The sequence below is a fragment of the Oncorhynchus clarkii genome, chromosome 26 (assembly GCF_045791955.1).
Source record: "Oncorhynchus clarkii lewisi isolate Uvic-CL-2024 chromosome 26, UVic_Ocla_1.0, whole genome shotgun sequence".
NCBI lineage: Eukaryota > Metazoa > Chordata > Actinopteri > Salmoniformes > Salmonidae > Oncorhynchus > Oncorhynchus clarkii.
The window spans coordinates 48,704,679-48,721,918 of NC_092172.1; the positions used below are offsets into that span (position 1 = coordinate 48,704,679).

Below are 17,240 nucleotides of genomic sequence, written 5' to 3' on the forward strand. Positions count from 1 at the left end.
ATGTACTCTGGTTTGTGTAAAACCCCCGTCTGTTAGGTTTATGTACTCTGGTTTGTGTAAAACCCCCGTCTGTTAGGTTTATGTACTCTGGTTTGTGTAAAACCCTTGTCTGTTAGGTTTATGTACTCTGGTTTGTGTAAAACCCTTGTCTGTTAGGTTTATGTACTCTGGTTTGTGTAAAACCCCCGTCTGTTAGGTTTATGTACTCTGGTTTGTGTAAAACCCTTGTCTGTTAGGTTTATGTACTCTGGTTTGTGTAAAACCCCCGTCTGTCAGGTTTATGTACTCTGGTTTGTATATTTCTGTTTTTGTATTTATTGTGTTCATAAAACAACGTAAAATAAAATATGAAGGCCGACAGGGCAGATTAAATGTCCACTTTCCAGTCAATCCAGCAGGGAGCGCTCTATCATTGTCAATGTTTATCCTAATTACTTGGGAACGGATCTAACGTTAACCGTCTTAATTGGCGGGTGTCAATTAACAAATGAGCAAAAAACATTAGCATACCTAATTAGACTATCAATACGCGATTCCTCAGTTAATATTAGGCTTCGCCCAGCATTTTTTTTCCCCCTCCCAAGTGTTTAGTAAGTTTACGGTTTCCGCCGAACTAGCAGTTTGAATCGTCTCAGTTTAACTGCTGTGCCAGCTGTAGCTCTGTCTATTTCCATCTCATGAGTCACTCATTCTCAACTTCCAGCAGCAGTTCCAACCCCTCACACTCCGCTTCCTGATACCTGACGTCACACGGTCACCGCAAGGGGTTGTCCGCTGGTGTGTTCTGTACAGCAACAGTTTCCCTTTTAACACCGAGAGAAAGAGCGTCAAGCGGGGAAGAACAAGTCGCCGCGTTTTCCTTCTTTATTTTAAAATGGAAGTTTAGGACAAGGGGAATATATCCGCAGGGCCACAGCTCTACACCGCGACTGACAGCAGAGAAACGTTATCCCCAGCCGGCTGAGGAAAAGCAATGGCCATTATAACCTGCCGAGTGCAGTATCTGGAGGACTCGGACCCTTTCGTCTGTACCAACTTCCCGGAGCCACGGAGACCGCCGCCCTATGATCTGGACGAAAACATCGCCTTGATTGAGCAGATAGCCGGGGTTCACAAACTCCTGGAGGCACCGCTGAAGGTAAGTTTTAAATTGGACAGCCTTATCGTCTTTCTAAAATAAATTGGTGCGTTCGGATAATATGCTGAAAGCCACCAGCAGCCGACCTACACAGGTGTGATCCCCCATGGTGATTGACTGGCTGATTGACTGGCTGACTAACCCTAACCCATGGTCATGTCATCCACAAGACGGGGTATCCTTGTCAAAAGGAGCCTACCGGTACTTGATTGACAGTCCAGTTGTTGCATATTTCAAAAAGAAGGTAGCCTTTATAAATGAATAACTTACCTCGGGAAAGTTATCTAAACTTGAACATGCAGGTGAATAGATAGTTGATCAAGGACTGTTTCATTATCTAGATTGCTGAAGTTTGTTGAGTAAAACATATTTAGCTAAAATACAAATGTTGATTTAACCCCTCTTTGTTAACCCCCTTCCAACTCCTCTCTGTTAACCCAACCCCCATCCAACCCCTCTGTGTTAACCCCCTTCCAACCCCTCTGTGTTAAGCCCCTTCCAACCCCTCTGTGTTAAGCCCCTTCCAACCCCTCTGTGTTAACCCCCTTCCAACCCCTCTGTGTTAACCCCCTTCCAACCCCTCTGTGTTAACCCAACCCCTCCAACCCCTCTGTGTTAACCCAACCCCTCTGTGTTAACCCAACCCCTCCAACCCCTCTGTGTTAACCCCCTTCCAACCCCTCTGTGTTAACCCCCTTCCAACCCCTCTGTGTTAACCCAACCCCTCCAACCCCTCTGTGTTAACCCAACCCCTCCAACCCCTCTGTGTTAACCCAACCCCTCCAACCCCTCTGTGTTAACCCAACCCCTCTGTGTTAACCCAACCCCTCTGTGTTAACCCAACCCCTCTGTGTTAACCCCCTTCCAACCCCTCTGTGTTAACCCCCTTCCAACCCCTCTGTGTTAACCCCCTTCCAACTCCTCTGTGTTAACCCCCTTCCAACCCCTCTGTGTTAACACTAACCCCCTTCCAACCCCTCTGTGTTAACCCCCTTCCAACCCCTCTGTGTTAACCCCCTTCCAACCCCTCTGGGTTAACCCCCTTCCAACCCCTCTGTGTTAACCCAACCCCTCCAACCCCTCTGTGTTAACCCAACCCCTCTGTGTTAACCCAACCCCTCTGTGTTAACCCAACCCCTCTGTGTTAACCCAACCCCTCTGTGTTAACCCCCTTCCAACCCCTCTGTGTTAACACTAACCCCCTTCCAACCCCTCTGTGTTAACACTAACCCCCTTCCAACCCCTCTGTGTTAACCCCCTTCCAACCCCTCTGTGTTAACCCCCTTCCAACCCCTCTGTGTTAACACTAACCCCCTTCCAACCCCTCTGTGTTAACCCCCCTCCAACCCCTCTGTGTTAACCCCCTTCCAACCCCTCTGTGTTAACACTAACCCCCTTCCAACCCCTCTGTGTTAACCCCCCTCCAACCCCTCACAACCCTGTATTTCTCCTCGGTGCATGATTAAAAACTAGAGACTACTTGTCTCCTTTTAAAAACATTCCTTTACAAATCTGCCTAATCACTCCCTTGCCCCGGGGTGAGTCCCGCCAGATCCCAAATGGCACCCTATTCCCTTTATAGTGCTCTACCCTAAGGGCTCTTGGTCAACAATAGTGCACTAGGTAGGGAATAGGGTGCCATGTGGGATGTAAACAGATACTTCCCGGGCTGTTAGAGAGATAGCATGGAAATGTCCATAATGTCTAAACCTGTCTTGTATCAGATTAATGAGTCTTAACAGTTATTTCAGCGTCGTAGGACTAAACAATGATGGTTTCTTTTGTTGCTCTGTTCCTTATAGTTTGTTTTTTGTGGGAATTGTGTTTTTATTATCTCAACATAATATTAACATAATAACCGGAATGTTTTTTTTCCCTCTGTTCTTCGTTTTAGTTTGTTAGTATATTATGGGAAAGTGTTTTCTGGATCAGTCGGTGTTTTGACCCCCCCTCTCTTCCTCTCTGGATGTCAGTTTAGTCTAAGTGGAGTTAATACCCAAGGAAAGGGTGGGATCTGTAAACACGATACGCTGCAGATACCAGCCCTGTATGTACCAGCTCTAGATGCACCAGTCTGGTACCAGCCCTATATGCACCAGTCTGGTACCAGCCCTAGATGTACCAGCTCTAGATGCACCAGTCTGGTACCAGCCCTATATGCACCAGTCTGGTACCAGCCCTATATGTACCAGCCCTATATGCCCCAGTCTGGTACCAGCCCTATATGCACCTGCCCTATATGCACCAGTCTGGTACCAGCCCTGGATGCACCAGCCCTGTATGCACCAGCCCTGTATGCACCAGCCCTATATGCACCAGCCCTATATGCACCTGCCCTGTATGCACCAGTCTGGCACCAGCCCTATATGCACCAGCCCTGTATGCACCAGTCTGATACCAGCCCTATATGTACCAGCCCTATATGTACCAGCCCTATATGTACCAGCCCTATATGTACCAGCCCTATATGTACCAGCCCTATATGTACCATCTCTATATGCACCAGTATTATATGCACCGGTCTTATATGCACCGGTCTTATATGTACCAACCCTATATGTACCCGTCTGGTACCAGCCCTATATGTACCAGCCCTATATGTACCAGCCCTATATGCACCTGCCCTATATGCACCAGTCTGGTACCAGCCCTAGATGCACCAGCCCTATATGCACCAGCCCTGTATGCACCAGTCTGGTACCAGCCCTATATGCACCAGCCCTATATGCACCAGTCTGGTACCATCCCTATATGCACCAGTCTGGTACCAGCCCTATATGCACCAGTCTGGTACCAGCCCTATATGCACCAGGCCTATATGCACCAGCCCTATATGTACCAGCCCTTTATGCACCAGTCTGGTACCAGCCCTATATGCACCAGTCTGGTACCAGCCCTATATGCACCAGGCCTATATGCACCAGCCCTATATGTACCAGCCCTATATGTACCATCCCTATATGCACCAGTCTGGTACCAGCCCTATATGTACCAGCCCTATATGTACCAGCCCTATATGCACCAGTCTGGTACCAGCCCTATATGCACCAGCCCTATATGCACCAGCCTTATATGCACCAGTCTGGTACCAGCCCTATATGTACCAGCCCTATATGTACCAGTCTGGTACCAGCCCTATATGTACCAGTCTGGTACCAGCCCTTTGCTATGAGACTCAAAATTGATCTCAGGTGCTTCCTGTTTCCATTGATCATCCTTGAGATGTTTCTACAACTTGATTGGAGTCCACCTGTGGTAAATTCAACTGACATGATTGGACATGATTTGGAAAGGCACTCACCTGTCTATATAAGGTCCCACAGTTGACAGTTCATGTCAGAGCAAAAACCAATCCATGAGGTCGAAGGAATTGTCCGTAGAGCTCCGAGACAGGATTGTGTCTAGGCACAGATCTGGGGAAGGGTACCAAAACATTTCTGCAGCATTGGCGGTCCTCAAGAACACAGTGGCCTCCATCATTCTAAAATGGAAGAAGTATGGAACCACCAAGACTCTTCCTAGAGCTGGCCACCCAGCCAAACTGAGTAATCAGGGAAGAAGGGCCTTGGTCAGGGAGGTGACCAAGAACCGGATGGTCACTTTGACAGAGCTCCAGAGTTCCTCTGTGGAGATAGGAGAACCTTCTAGAAGGATAACCATCTCTGCAGCACTCCACCAATCAGGCCTTTATGGTAGAGTGGCCAGACGGAAGCCACTCCTCAGTAAAATGCCCATGACAGCCCACTTTGAATTTTCTAAAAGGCACCTAAAGACTCTCAGACCACGAGAAACAAGATTCTCTGGTCTGATGAAACCAAGATTGAACCCTTTGGCCTGAATGCCAAGTGTCACATCTGGAGGAAACCTGGCACCATCCCTACGGTGAAGCATGGTGGTGGCATCATGCTGTGGTGATGTTTTTCAGCTGCAAGAACTGGGAGACTAGTCAGGATCGAGGGAAAGATGAACGGACCAAACTACAGAAAACCTGCTCCAGAACGTTCAGGACCTCAGGCGGGGTCAAAGGTTCACCTTCCAACAGGACAACGACGCTAAGCGCAAAGCCAAGACAACGCAGGAGTGACTTTGGGACAAATCTCTGAATGTGCTTGAGTGGCCCAGCCAGAGCCCGGACTCATTGTACCTAAAATATATGTGTAAACATGTATACGCAGGGCCCAGCTGTCAGAGACCTTGGTCTCAGTCTGTGTTCCTTGTTGAAATAAAGGTATAATATTTGAATCCGATCTAACATCTCTGGGGAGACCTGTGCAGCGACGCTCCCCATCCAACCTGACAGAGCTTGAGAGGATCTCTGGAGAAGAATGGGAGAAACTCTCCAAATACAGGTGTGCCAAGCTTGTAGCGTCATACCCAAGAAGACTTGAGGCTGTAATCGCTGCCAAAGGTGCTTCGACAAAGTACTGAGTAAAGGTTCTGAATACTTAAATGTGATGATTTGTATTTTTAGTAAATTAGCTAAACTTTCTAAATGTATTTTGGCTTTGTAATTATGGGGTATTGTGATGTCATTATGGGGTATTGTGATGTCATTATGGGGTATTGTGATGTCATTATGGGGTATTGTGATGTCATTATGGGGTATTGTGATGTCATTATGGGGTATTGTGCATAGATTGGGGGGGGGGGGGGGGGCGATTTAATCATTTTTAGAATAAGGCTGTAACGTAACAATGTGGAAAAAGTGAAGGGGTCTGAATTCTTTCTGAATGCACTGTAGTGCACTAACTTTACAGACGTATTGCACACCTATGGGAGACTAGTCAGGTTGCTATTTGGGACACATCAAGGCATGGGAAGCCACAGGCACTATTGGAATAGTGTGGATGGTATTATAATAGTGTAATATTATGGTGAGATCAGGTATTAGAATGCTGCTTCCTCCTAGTTCTAGTCTGGTCCCAGATCAGGTATTAGAATGCTGCTTCCTCCTAGTTCTAGTCTGGTCCCAGATCAGGTATTAGAATGCTGCTTCCTCCTAGTTCTAGTCTGGTCCCAGATCAGGTATTAGAATGCTGCTTCCTCCTAGTTCTAGTCTGGTCCCAGATCAGGTATTAGAATGCTGCTTCCTCCTAGTTCTAGTCTGGTCCCAGATCAGGTATTAGAATGCTGCTTCCTCCTAGTTCTAGTCTGGTCCCAGATCAGGTATTAGAATGCTGCTTCCTCCTAGTTCTAGCCTGGTCCCAGATCAGGTATTAGAATGCTGCTTCCTCCTAGTTCTAGTCTGGTCCCAGATCAGGTATTAGAATGCTGCTTCTTCCTAGTTCTAGTCTGGTCCCAGATCAGGTATTAGAATGCTGCTTCCTCCTAGTTCTAGCCTGGTCCCAGATCAGGTTGTACTCTTGCGAACTCCGTTACTTATTGAAGTCACAGTTGCTGAAGGAGTTGACAGAGCAGAAACCGACCCAGGCTAGCTTCCTCCCTCCTCAAGCTGAAGGAGTTGAGATAGCAGAAACCGACCCAGGCTAGCTTCCTCCCCCCTCAAGCTGAAGGAGCAGAAACAGACCCAGGCTAGCTTCCTCCCCCCCCCCCTCCCCCCTCAAGCTGAAGGAGCAGAAACAGACCCAGGCTAGCTCCCCCCCCCCCCCCCCCTCAAGCTGAAGGAGCAGAAACCGACCCAGGCTAGCTTCCTCCCTCCTCAAGCTGAAGGAGCAGAAACCGACCCAGGCTAGCTTCCTCCCTCCTCAAGCTGAGGGAGCAGAAACAGACCCTGGCTAGCTTCCTCCCCCCTAAAGCTGAAGGAGCAGAAACAGACCCAGGCTAGCTTCCTCCCCCCTAAAGCTGAAGGAGCAGAAACAGACCCAGGCTAGCTTCCTCCCCCCTAAAGCTGAAGGAGCAGAAACAGACCCAGGCTAGATTCCTCCCCCCTCAAGCTGAAGGAGCAGAAACAGACCCAGGCTAGCTTCCTCCCCCCTCAAGCTGAAGGAGCAGAAACAGACCCAGGCTAGCTTCCTCCCCCCTCAAGCTGAAGGAGCAGAAACAGACCCAGGCTAGCTTCCTCCCTCCTCAAGCTGAAGGAGCAGAAACAGACCCAGGCTAGCTTCCTCCCTCCTCAAGCTGAAGGAGCAGAAACAGACCCAGGCTAGCTTCCTCCCTCCTCAAGCTGAAGGAGCAGAAACAGACCCAGGCTAGCTTCCTCCCTCCTCAAGCTGAAGGAGCAGAAACAGACCCAGGCTAGCTTCCTCCCCTCCTCAAGCTGAAGGAGCAGAAACAGACCCAGGCTATCTTCCTCCCTCCTCAAGCATGGTGCTTACTGGAGCTCAGTTCCTTCTGCAGTGTTTGGATACCTGGTTAATTGTGGTATGCTTGGTTTTTATTTTTTTTCTTCCTTGGTTGGCATTGTTGTCATTCTGTCAAGACAATCTGGATTGGTTGGTATTTAAAGGTTGTGAGGCTGCATAATGTGATCATGTCTGTGGAAAGTATGTAACCTACTGTACATGTCTACAGTTTAGACACATCTACTCATTCAAGGGTTTTCTTTATTTTTACTATTTTCTACATTGTAGAATAATAGTGAAGACATCAAAACTATGACATAACACATATGGAATCATGTAGTAACCAAAAAAGTGTTAAACAAATCAAAATATATTTGAGATTGTTCAAAGTAGCCACTCTTTGCATGCTCTTGGCACACTCCTAACCAGCTTCACCTGGAATGCTTTTCCAACCGTCTAGAAGGAGTTACCACATTATGCTGAGCATTTGTCGGCTGCTTTTCCTTCACTCTGCGGTCCGACTCATCCCAAACCATCTCGATTGGGTTGAGGTTGGGTGATTGTGGAGGCCAGGTCATCTGATGCAGGACTCTATCACTCTCCTTCTTGAACAAATAGCCCTTACACAGCCTGGAGGTGTGTTGGGTCATTGTCCTGGTAGCCATGCTGGTTAAGTGTGCCTTGAATTCTAAATAAATCACTGACAGTGTCACCAGCAAAGCACCCCCACACCATCACACCACCTCCTCTATGCTTCACGTTGGGAACTACACATGCGCCGAACACAAGTGTAGACTTTACCGTGAAATGCTTTACTGACAAGCCGTTAACCAACAGTGTAGACCTTACTGTGAAATGCTGACTGACAAGCCCTTAACCGACAGTGCAGTTCAAGAAGAATAAAATATTTACCAAGTAGACTAAAATAAAAAGTCACACAATAAGAATAACAATGTGGTACAGAGTCAATGTGGAGGCTATATACAGGGTATTACGGTACAGAGTCAATGTGGAGGCTATATACAGGGTATTACGGTACAGAGTCAATGTGGAGGCTATATACAGGGTATTACTGTACAGAGTCAATGTGGAGGCTATATACAGGGTATTACGGTACAGAGTCAATGTGGAGACTATATACAGGGTATTACGGTACAGAGTCAATGTGGAGGCTATATACAGGGTATTACGGTACAGAGTCAATGTGGAGGCTATATACAGGGTATTACGGTACAGAGTCAATGTGGAGGCTATATACAGGGGGTACCGGTACAGAGTTAATGTGGAGGCTATACACAGGGTGTTACGGTACAGAGTCAATGTGGAGACTATATACAGGGTATTACGGTACTGAGTCAATGTGGAGGCTATACACAGGGTGTTACGGTACAGAGTCAATGTGGAGACTATATACAGGGTATTACGGTACTGAGTCAATGTGGAGGCTATACACAGGGTGTTACGGTACAGAGTCAATGTGGAGACTATATACAGGGTATTACGGTACAGAGTCAATGTGGAGGCTATATACAGGGTGTTACGGTACAGAGTCAATGTGGAGGCTATATACAGGGTATTACGGTACAGAGTCAATGTGGAGGCTATATACAGGGTATTACGGTACAGAGTCAATGTGGAGGCTATATACAGGGTATTACGGTACAGAGTCAATGTGGAGGCTATATACAGGGTATTACGGTACAGAGTCAATGTGGAGACTATATACAGGGTATTACGGTACAGAGTCAATGTGGAGACTATATACAGGGTATTACGGTACAGAGTCAATGTGGAGACTATATACAGGGGGTACCGGTACAGAGTCAATGTGGAGGCTATATACAGGTGGTACCGGTACAGAGTCAATGTGGAGGCTATATACAGGGGGTACCGGTACAGAGTCAATGTAGAGGCTATATACAGGGGGTACCGGTACTGAGTGAATGTGGAGGCTATATACAGGGGGTACCGAGTCAGTGTGGAGACTATATACAGGGGGTACCTGTACAGAGTCAATGTGGAGGCTATATTATATACAGGGGGCACCGGTACCGAGTCAGTGTGGAGGCTATATACAGGGTATTACGGTACCGAGTCAGTGTGGAGGCTATATACAGGGGGTACCGGTACAGAGTCGGTATGCGGGGGTACAGTTTAGTTGAGGTAATTTGTACATGTAGGTGGGGGTGAAGTGACTATGCGTAGATAATAAACAGCGAGTAGCAGCAGTGTACAAGGAGGTGTCGACGTAAATTGTCTGGTGGCGATTTTTATGAATTGCAGTCTAATGGCTTCGGGGGTAGAAGCTGTTGAGGAGTCTTTTGGTCCTAGACTTGTCTTTACCTTAGGTGACTGGAGTCTCTGACAATTTTCTGGGTTTTCCTCTGACACATCCTGGTATAGAGGTCCTGGATGGCAGGAAGCTTGGCCCCAGTGATGTACTGTGCCGTTCCCACTACCCTCTGTAGCGCCTTGCGGTCAGATGCCGAGCATTTGCCATACCAGGTGGTGATGCAACCGGTCAGGATGCTCTCGATGGTGCAGCTGTAGAACCTTTTGCGGGTCTGGGGACCCATGTCGAATCTTTTCAGTCTCCTGAAGGGTCTAATGCACATTGGTGGTGGTTCTTGGCCCAAGCAAGTCTGTTCTTCTTATTGGTGTCCTTTAGTAGTGGGTTTCTCTGCAGTAATTCAACCATGAAGGCCTGATTCACACAGTCTGTAGAAAGCAGGTAGCCTATGCCTGTATATTCCATATAAAGTGAAGGCCTGATTCACACAGTCTGTAGAAAGCAGGTAGCCTATGCCTGTATATTCCATAGAAAGTGAAAGGCTGTTGTATCCTGACTCAGAACAACAGCTCGGAGGGGGGGGGGCTCAGGAACAATGCCTGTGTAATCAAGCTGATGACATCATCAATGCTAGACATAGAGAGTATTTATTCTAACCTCTGAATCAGATGGAAGACGGACTCTTTCTATGTTAGAACAATGATACCAATGTAAAGATATCAAAATTAGCCTCCCGAGTGGCGCAGTGGTCTAAGACACTGCATCGCAGTGCTAGCTTTGCCACTAGAGATTTTGGGTTCGAGTCCAGGCTCTGTCGCAGCCGGCCGCGACCGGGAGACCCACCGGGCGGTGCAAGCGTCGTCCGGGTTAGGGGAGGGTTTGACCGGCAGGGATGTTCTTGTCCCATCGCTCACTAGCGACTCCTGTGGCGGCCCGGGTGTAGTGCACGCTGACACGGTCGCCAGGTGGACGGTTGTTTCCTCCGACACATTGGTGTGGCTGGCTTCCGGGTTAAAGTGGGCATTGTGTCACGAAGCAGTGCGGCTTGGTTGGGTTGTGTTTCGGAGGACGCACGGCTCTCGACCTTCGCCTCTCCCGAGTTCTTACCGGAGTTGCAGCGATGAGACAAAACTGTAACTACCAATTGAAGGTTAAAAAAACAAGTAATAAAATATGAAAATAGTCTCTCCTGTTGTTGTTGTTGTTGTTGACTAATGTTGACTGTGTTTATGCCTGTTTGCGTAAATATTTCACTACACCCCGCTAACATGGCTGTCCCTGTCTTTGTTCCGCCCCAGTTGGAGGAGTGTGCTCTGCAGATGGCCCCCAATGGGAACTACCTGGACCTGGACCTGTCTCTGGGGGAACAGAAAGATGATGTGGAACAGCTCTATGACGACGTGGGGTAAGGACACCTCTCCTCCTCTCCCTTCCTCCTTCTGGTTTACCTTTCCTTCACTGATCTCCTCCTCTCCTTTCCTCCTTCCGGTTTACCTTTCCTTCACTGATCTCCTTCTCTCCTTTCCTTCTCTCCTCTCTTTGACCTTTCCTTCACTGAGCTCCTTCTCTCCTTTCCTTCTCTCCTTTTCGTACACACTCACACGTAAACGCATACGTTTTTTTCTGCCAGCTCAGACAATCATGTAGGGAAACAGGAAACCCCTGTCAGACAGTTCTACAGCAACACAACATGAAGACACAGTCAGGGTGTCAGTCATGTAGGGAAACCCCTGTCACTTCTTTCATTCAGGGTGAACTATGAGTTCATCAGCAACATGAAGACACAGTCAGGGTGTTTCAGGGTGAACCATGAGTTCTACAGCAACATGAAGACACAGTCAGGGTGAACTATAATTTCTACAGCAACATGAAGACACAGTCAGGGTGAACTATAATTTCTACAGCAACATGAAGACACAGTCAGGGTGTTTCAGGGTGAACCATGAGTTCTACAGCAACATGACAGGGTCAGGGTTCCTAGTCGTTGATGCTACAGTATCTCTGTCTGTCTTCTGTCCAAGCTGAGTTTCCAGCTGAGTTTAACAGGCCTTGTCCATGTTGCAAGATGAAGTGAGTCATTTTACTGAGATAGGAAATGTCACTGACTGGAGAGATGCCACGTAGGAGTTAGGTAGAGAGAGGGACTTTACTGATGAAGACATTGTGTTAGTTTTAGGTGTGAAATGCAGAATGATTGGACCAGTTCCTGTCCAAGTTGTCTTTCTACTGTGCTTCAGTAGTAATCCAGCTTTCTATCCACCAGTCTCCTTCTCTGTGTAGGGCATTCTAGAGCTGTGTAGGGCATTCTAGAGCTGTGTAGGACATTCTAGAGCTGTGTAGGACATTCTAGAGCATTCTAGAGTAGTGTAGAACATTCTAGAGAAATGTAGAACAGTGGTTCCCAACTTTTTCTGGTTACTGTGCCACCAACTGCATTTCGCTCTGCCCTGAATTACCCCTCGTGTATTTTACCAGTAGGCCTTTGGTCTCGCGAGTCTTCTCAAGTACCCCCCTGAGGATAGGCCAAGTACCCCCCTGAGGATAGGCCAAGTACCCCCCTGAGGATAGGCCAAGTACCCCCCTGAGGATAGGCCAAGTACCCCCCTGAGGATAGGCCAAGTACCCCCCTGAGGATAGGCCAAGTACCCCCCTGAGGATAGGCCAAGTACCCCCCTGAGGATAGGCCAAGTACCCCCCTGAGGATAGGCCAAGTACCGATAGGCCAAGTACCCCCCGGAGGATAGGCCAAGTACCCCCCGGAGGATAGGCCAAGTACCCCCCGGAGGATAGGCCAAGTACCCCCCGGAGGATAGACCAAGTAACCCCCCCGAGGATAGGCCAAGTACCCCCCCCCCCCCTCCTGAGGATAGGCCAAGTACCCCCCCCCCCCCCCCCCCCCTGAGGATAGGCCAAGTACCCCCCCCCTGAGGATAGGCCAAGTATCCCCAGGGGTCATAGTATCCCTAGTTGGGACTCATTGGTGTTGAGCATGGAGCTGTGAGGAGAGATGCTGGGTGTCTCATGGAGCTGTGAGGAGAGATGCTGGGTAACACGGTGTTCTGCTGTGCTTCAGTCTCTCTCTGTTGCTCATGTCCAGGCGGGTGTGTCAGTCATCATGTCCCTGTGATCTCTTGCCACTCTCCTCACATCTCAATCAGCTAGAGGAAACGCAGAGGGAGAAGGAAGGGGCAGAAACACACACATACACGCAGACAGACGTATGGCCACGTGAAAACACACACACACTCCACCAGCTAGTTGCTCGAGTGGAAAGGTGTCAAGTTCCAACAGACAACCGTATTATTGTTAATGACAAGCTAGTCCTCTTTAAACTCACAGGATGAAAATAGAGTCTGGGGGGGAAGTGTGAAAAATACCTTTCTAGAACACAGGTAGATGTGATTACTACATAGAACCATTCTAGAGGACTAAAGACCTTTCTAGAAGACAGATGTGATTACTACATAGAACCATTCTAGAGGACTAAAGACCTTTCTAGAAGACAGATGTGATTACTACACAGAACCATTCTGGAGGACTAAAGACCTTTCTAGAAGACAGGAAGGTGTGATGAGACTGCGGGACATACGAGTCTGTCAGTGGGTTGATACGGGGGACATTCGAGACTGGGGGACCTACGAGTCTGTCAGTGGGATGAGACTGGGGGACATACGAGACTGTCAGTGGGTTGATACGGGGGGACATACGAGTCTGTCGGTGGGTAGAGACTGGGGGACATACGAGACTGTCGGTGGGTTGGTACTGGGGGACATACGAGACTGTCGGTGGGTTGGTACTGGGGGACATACGAGTCTGTCGGTGGGTTGGTACTGGGGGACATACGAGTCTGTCGGTGGGTTGGTACTGGGGGACATACGAGTCTGTCGGTGGGTTGGTACTCATACAAAACGTTTCCTCCTCCGTATTCATATAGACATCAAGTACGTTTCTCCCCAGAACAGACTGTGATTGTCTTACTGCAACTAGCGCTGTTTATCATCTATGGGCCCCATTCATTAACTTGTGCCTGAATCTGATTTGAATCTGATTTGACCTCACAAAGCCTTCTGTCTTTCCTCTCTAGTTCACATGACGTTGTCTGCATCCCACATAGCACCCTCTTCTCTATACAGAACACTACCTTTCGCTAGAGCCCTATGGGAATAAGGTGCTATTTGGGATGTAGACAGAGGTGTTTTGTCCCGCTGTTCCCTGTGACGGTGACTTTCTCTCGCCCCTCCGCAGGAGGCGGGGCCCGGATCATTCATATCCACATCCCCTCAGTCTAGAAGCAGCAGCTACATCCCCTCAGTCTAGAAGCAGCAGCTACATCCCCTCAGTCTAGAAGCAGCAGCTACATCACCTCAGTCTAGAAGCAGCAGCTACATCACCTCAGTCTAGAAGCAGCAGCTACATCACCTCAGTCTAGAAGCAGCAGCTACATCACCTCAGTCTAGAAGCAGCAGCTACATCACCTCAGGCTAGAAGCAGCAGCTACATCCCCTCAGGCTAGAAGCAGCAGCAGCAGCAGCTACATCCCCTCAGGCTAGCAGCAGCAGCAGCAGCTACATCCCCTCAGGCTAGAAGCAGCAGCAGCAGCTACATCACCTCAGTCTAGAAGCAGCAGCAGCAGCTACATCACCTCAGTCTAGAAGCAGCAGCAGCTACATCCCCTCAGGCTAGAAGCAGCAGCAGCAGCTACATCCCCTCAGGCTAGAAGCAGCAGCTACATCACCTCAGTCTAGAAGCAGCAGCAGCAGCTACATCACCTCAGTCTAGAAGCAGCAGCAGCAGCTACATCACCTCAGTCTAGAAGCAGCAGCAGCTACATCCCCTCAGTCTAGAAGCAGCAGCAGCGACATCACCTCAGTCTAGAAGCAGCAGCAGCGACATCCCCTCAGTCTAGAAGCAGCAGCTACATCACCTCAGTCTAGAAGCAGCAGCAGCGACATCACCTCAGTCTAGAAGCAGCAGCAGCAGCGACATCCCCTCAGTCTAGAAGCAGCAGCAGCGACATCACCTCAGTCTAGAAGCAGCAGCAGCGACATCACCTCAGTCTAGAAGCAGCAGCAGCAGCGACATCACCTCAGTCTAGAAGCAGCAGCAGCAGCGACATCACCTCAGTCTAGAAGCAGCAGCAGCTACATCACCTCAGTCTAGAAGCAGCAGCAGCTACATCAGCAGCTACATCACCTCAATCTAGAAGCAGCAGCAGCTACATCACCTCAGTCTAGAAGCAGCAGCAGCTACATCAGCAGCTACATCACCTCAATCTAGAAGCAGCAGCAGCTACAACACCTCAGTCTAGAAGCAGCAGCAGGCTGACAACATGAATGGGAGAGACCTACCTGCCTCCTAAAATGACCGAACCGACTCTGAGGGGAAAACGTCACGATCAGACATCTGTAGTGTGTTTGATTTGGAAGCAGGTCTCCCCTGTTAGAACTACTGGGACATGTTACCTATGTTGTGGTTGAAGCCGGAGTCCTTGTCAGCCTCCCAAATGCCAGCCCTTTCCCCCTTTTTATAGTCCACTACTTTTGACCCGGGGGCCTTTAGGTCTCTGGCCACAAGTAGTACACTGTTTAGGGCATAGGCTGCCATTTGTGACACACCCCTGGTTAACTGGTCTTATGAACATGGAGATCACAGGAGAGCTGGGACAAGGGCACGTTGTGTGGAACAGTGTGTGGTCACACAGCTGAAATACTGGGAGGGAGAGAGGGAGGGGAGGGGAGGGAGGGAGGGGAGGGGAGGGAGGGAGGGAGAGGGAGGGAGGGAGGGGAGGGAGGGAGGGAGAGGGAGGGAGGGGAGGGAGGGAGGGAGAGGGAGGGAGGGAGAGGGAGGGAGGGAGGGAGGGAGGGAGGGAGGGAGGGAGGGAGGGAGAGGGAGGGAGGAGGAGGAGGGGGGGGTTGGCACAGAAGAAATACGTCATTTGAAGGACCTGGAAAACGGCAGGGTGCTAATTGTCATGTGAGTGGGTCAACTTGTATATGTGATGAAGATGTTAAGATTTGATGACACACACACACACACACACACACACACACACACACCCTGACACAGCATAGTCTCCATACCTCTCTGCTCTTCTCCTCTGCTCTCCTCCAGAATCTTTCATAGTATATAATCCCTGCTGGACCAGCCGTCACAGCCAGGCCATTGTTGTGTTTATTGTGATGGCACTCAGGGTAGCAGGAGATATCTACAGTCTAGCCCCGTCTGTTTCAGCACTCAGACAGAGGAGAATCTCAACTCTGTGAACCTCTCCAGCACTCAGACAGAGGGAAATCTCAACTCCGTGAACCTCTCCAGCACTCAGACAGAGGAGAATCTCAACTCCGTGAACCTCTGAGCACTCAGACAGAGGGGAATCTCAACTCCGTGAACCTCTCCAGCACTCAGACAGAGGGAAATCTCAACTCCGTGAACCTCTCCAGCACTCAGACAGAGGAGAATCTCAACTCCGTGAACCTCTCCAGCACTCAGACAGAGGGGAATCTCAACTCCGTGAACCTCTCCAGCACTCAGACAGAGGAGAATCTCAACTCCGTGAACCTCTCCAGCACTCAGACAGAGGAGAATCTCATCTCCGTGAACCTCTCCAGCACTCAGACAGAGGAGAATCTCAACTCCGTGAACCTCTCCAGCACTCAGACAGAGGAGAGCCACGTCCTCTGTGCTCCGTTCCCCTGGCAGTAGGCCGTATTGAGCCCTGTCCTCTGGGCACCGTTCCCCTGGCAGTAGGCCGTATTGAGCCCCGTCCTCTGGGCACCGTTCCCCTGGCAGTAGGCCGTATTGAGCCCCGTCCTCTGGGCACCGTTCCCCTGGCAGTAGGCTGCATTGAGCCACGTCCTCTGGGCACCGTTCCCCTGGCAGTAGGCTGCATTGAGCCACGTCCTCTGGGCTCCGTTCCCCTGGCAGTAGGCTGCATTGAGCCACATCCTCTGGGCTCCGTTCCCCTGGCAGTAGGCCGTATTGAGCCACGTCCTCTGGGCTCCGTTCCCCTGGCAGTAGGCCGTATTGAGCCACGTCCTCTGGGCACCGTTCCCCTGGCAGTAGGCTGTATTGAGCCCCGTCCTCTGGGCTCCGTTCCCCTGGCAGTAGGCCGTATTGAGCCCCGTCCTCTGGGCTTCAGGCTCCGTTCCCCTGGCAGTAGGACGTATTGAGTCACGTCCTCTCCATAGATATTTCTCACTATGACCTGATGTTATTGACAAACTGATACTGTCACTTCTTTATCGTCCGACTAGCCTTCTCTCTCTCTCCTCTTCACTAAAGTATTCTCTCTCTCCTCTTCACTAAAGTATCCTCTCTCTCCTCTATTCACTAAAGTATTCTCTCTCTCCTCCGCTCTCTCTCCTCTATTCACTAAAGTATTCTCTCCTCTTCACTAAAGTATTCTCTCTCTCTCTCCACAGTAGAGGGAAGAAGCCCATCCTGATCCTGAGAACTCAGCTATCTGTCAGAGTCCACTCCATTCTAGGTAAGATCCTGCTCCTCCTTTTCCATCCCTCTGTCCCACTTGAAATTAAGTCCATATCTGTAATGGACTCAGCCACCGTGGCCT

The 17,240-nt window shown here is 49.5% G+C and overlaps 1 protein-coding gene across 6 annotated transcripts in view; it reads left to right on the top strand.

The window, feature by feature from the left end:
* The first annotated feature begins 756 nt into the window (after positions 1-756).
* The window catches only part of LOC139384528 (FH1/FH2 domain-containing protein 1-like), a 143,553-nt gene continuing 127,069 nt past the window's right edge, over positions 757-17,240 (top strand). For all 6 annotated transcript variants that reach the window (XM_071129362.1, XM_071129357.1, XM_071129358.1 and 3 more), the window contains exons 1-3: positions 757-1,138; positions 10,969-11,075; positions 17,092-17,156. In XM_071129362.1, coding sequence (XP_070985463.1) covers positions 974-1,138; positions 10,969-11,075; positions 17,092-17,156 — 337 coding nt within the window. In that variant the 5' untranslated portion in view covers positions 757-973. The remainder of the gene's footprint in view (positions 1,139-10,968; positions 11,076-17,091; positions 17,157-17,240) is intronic.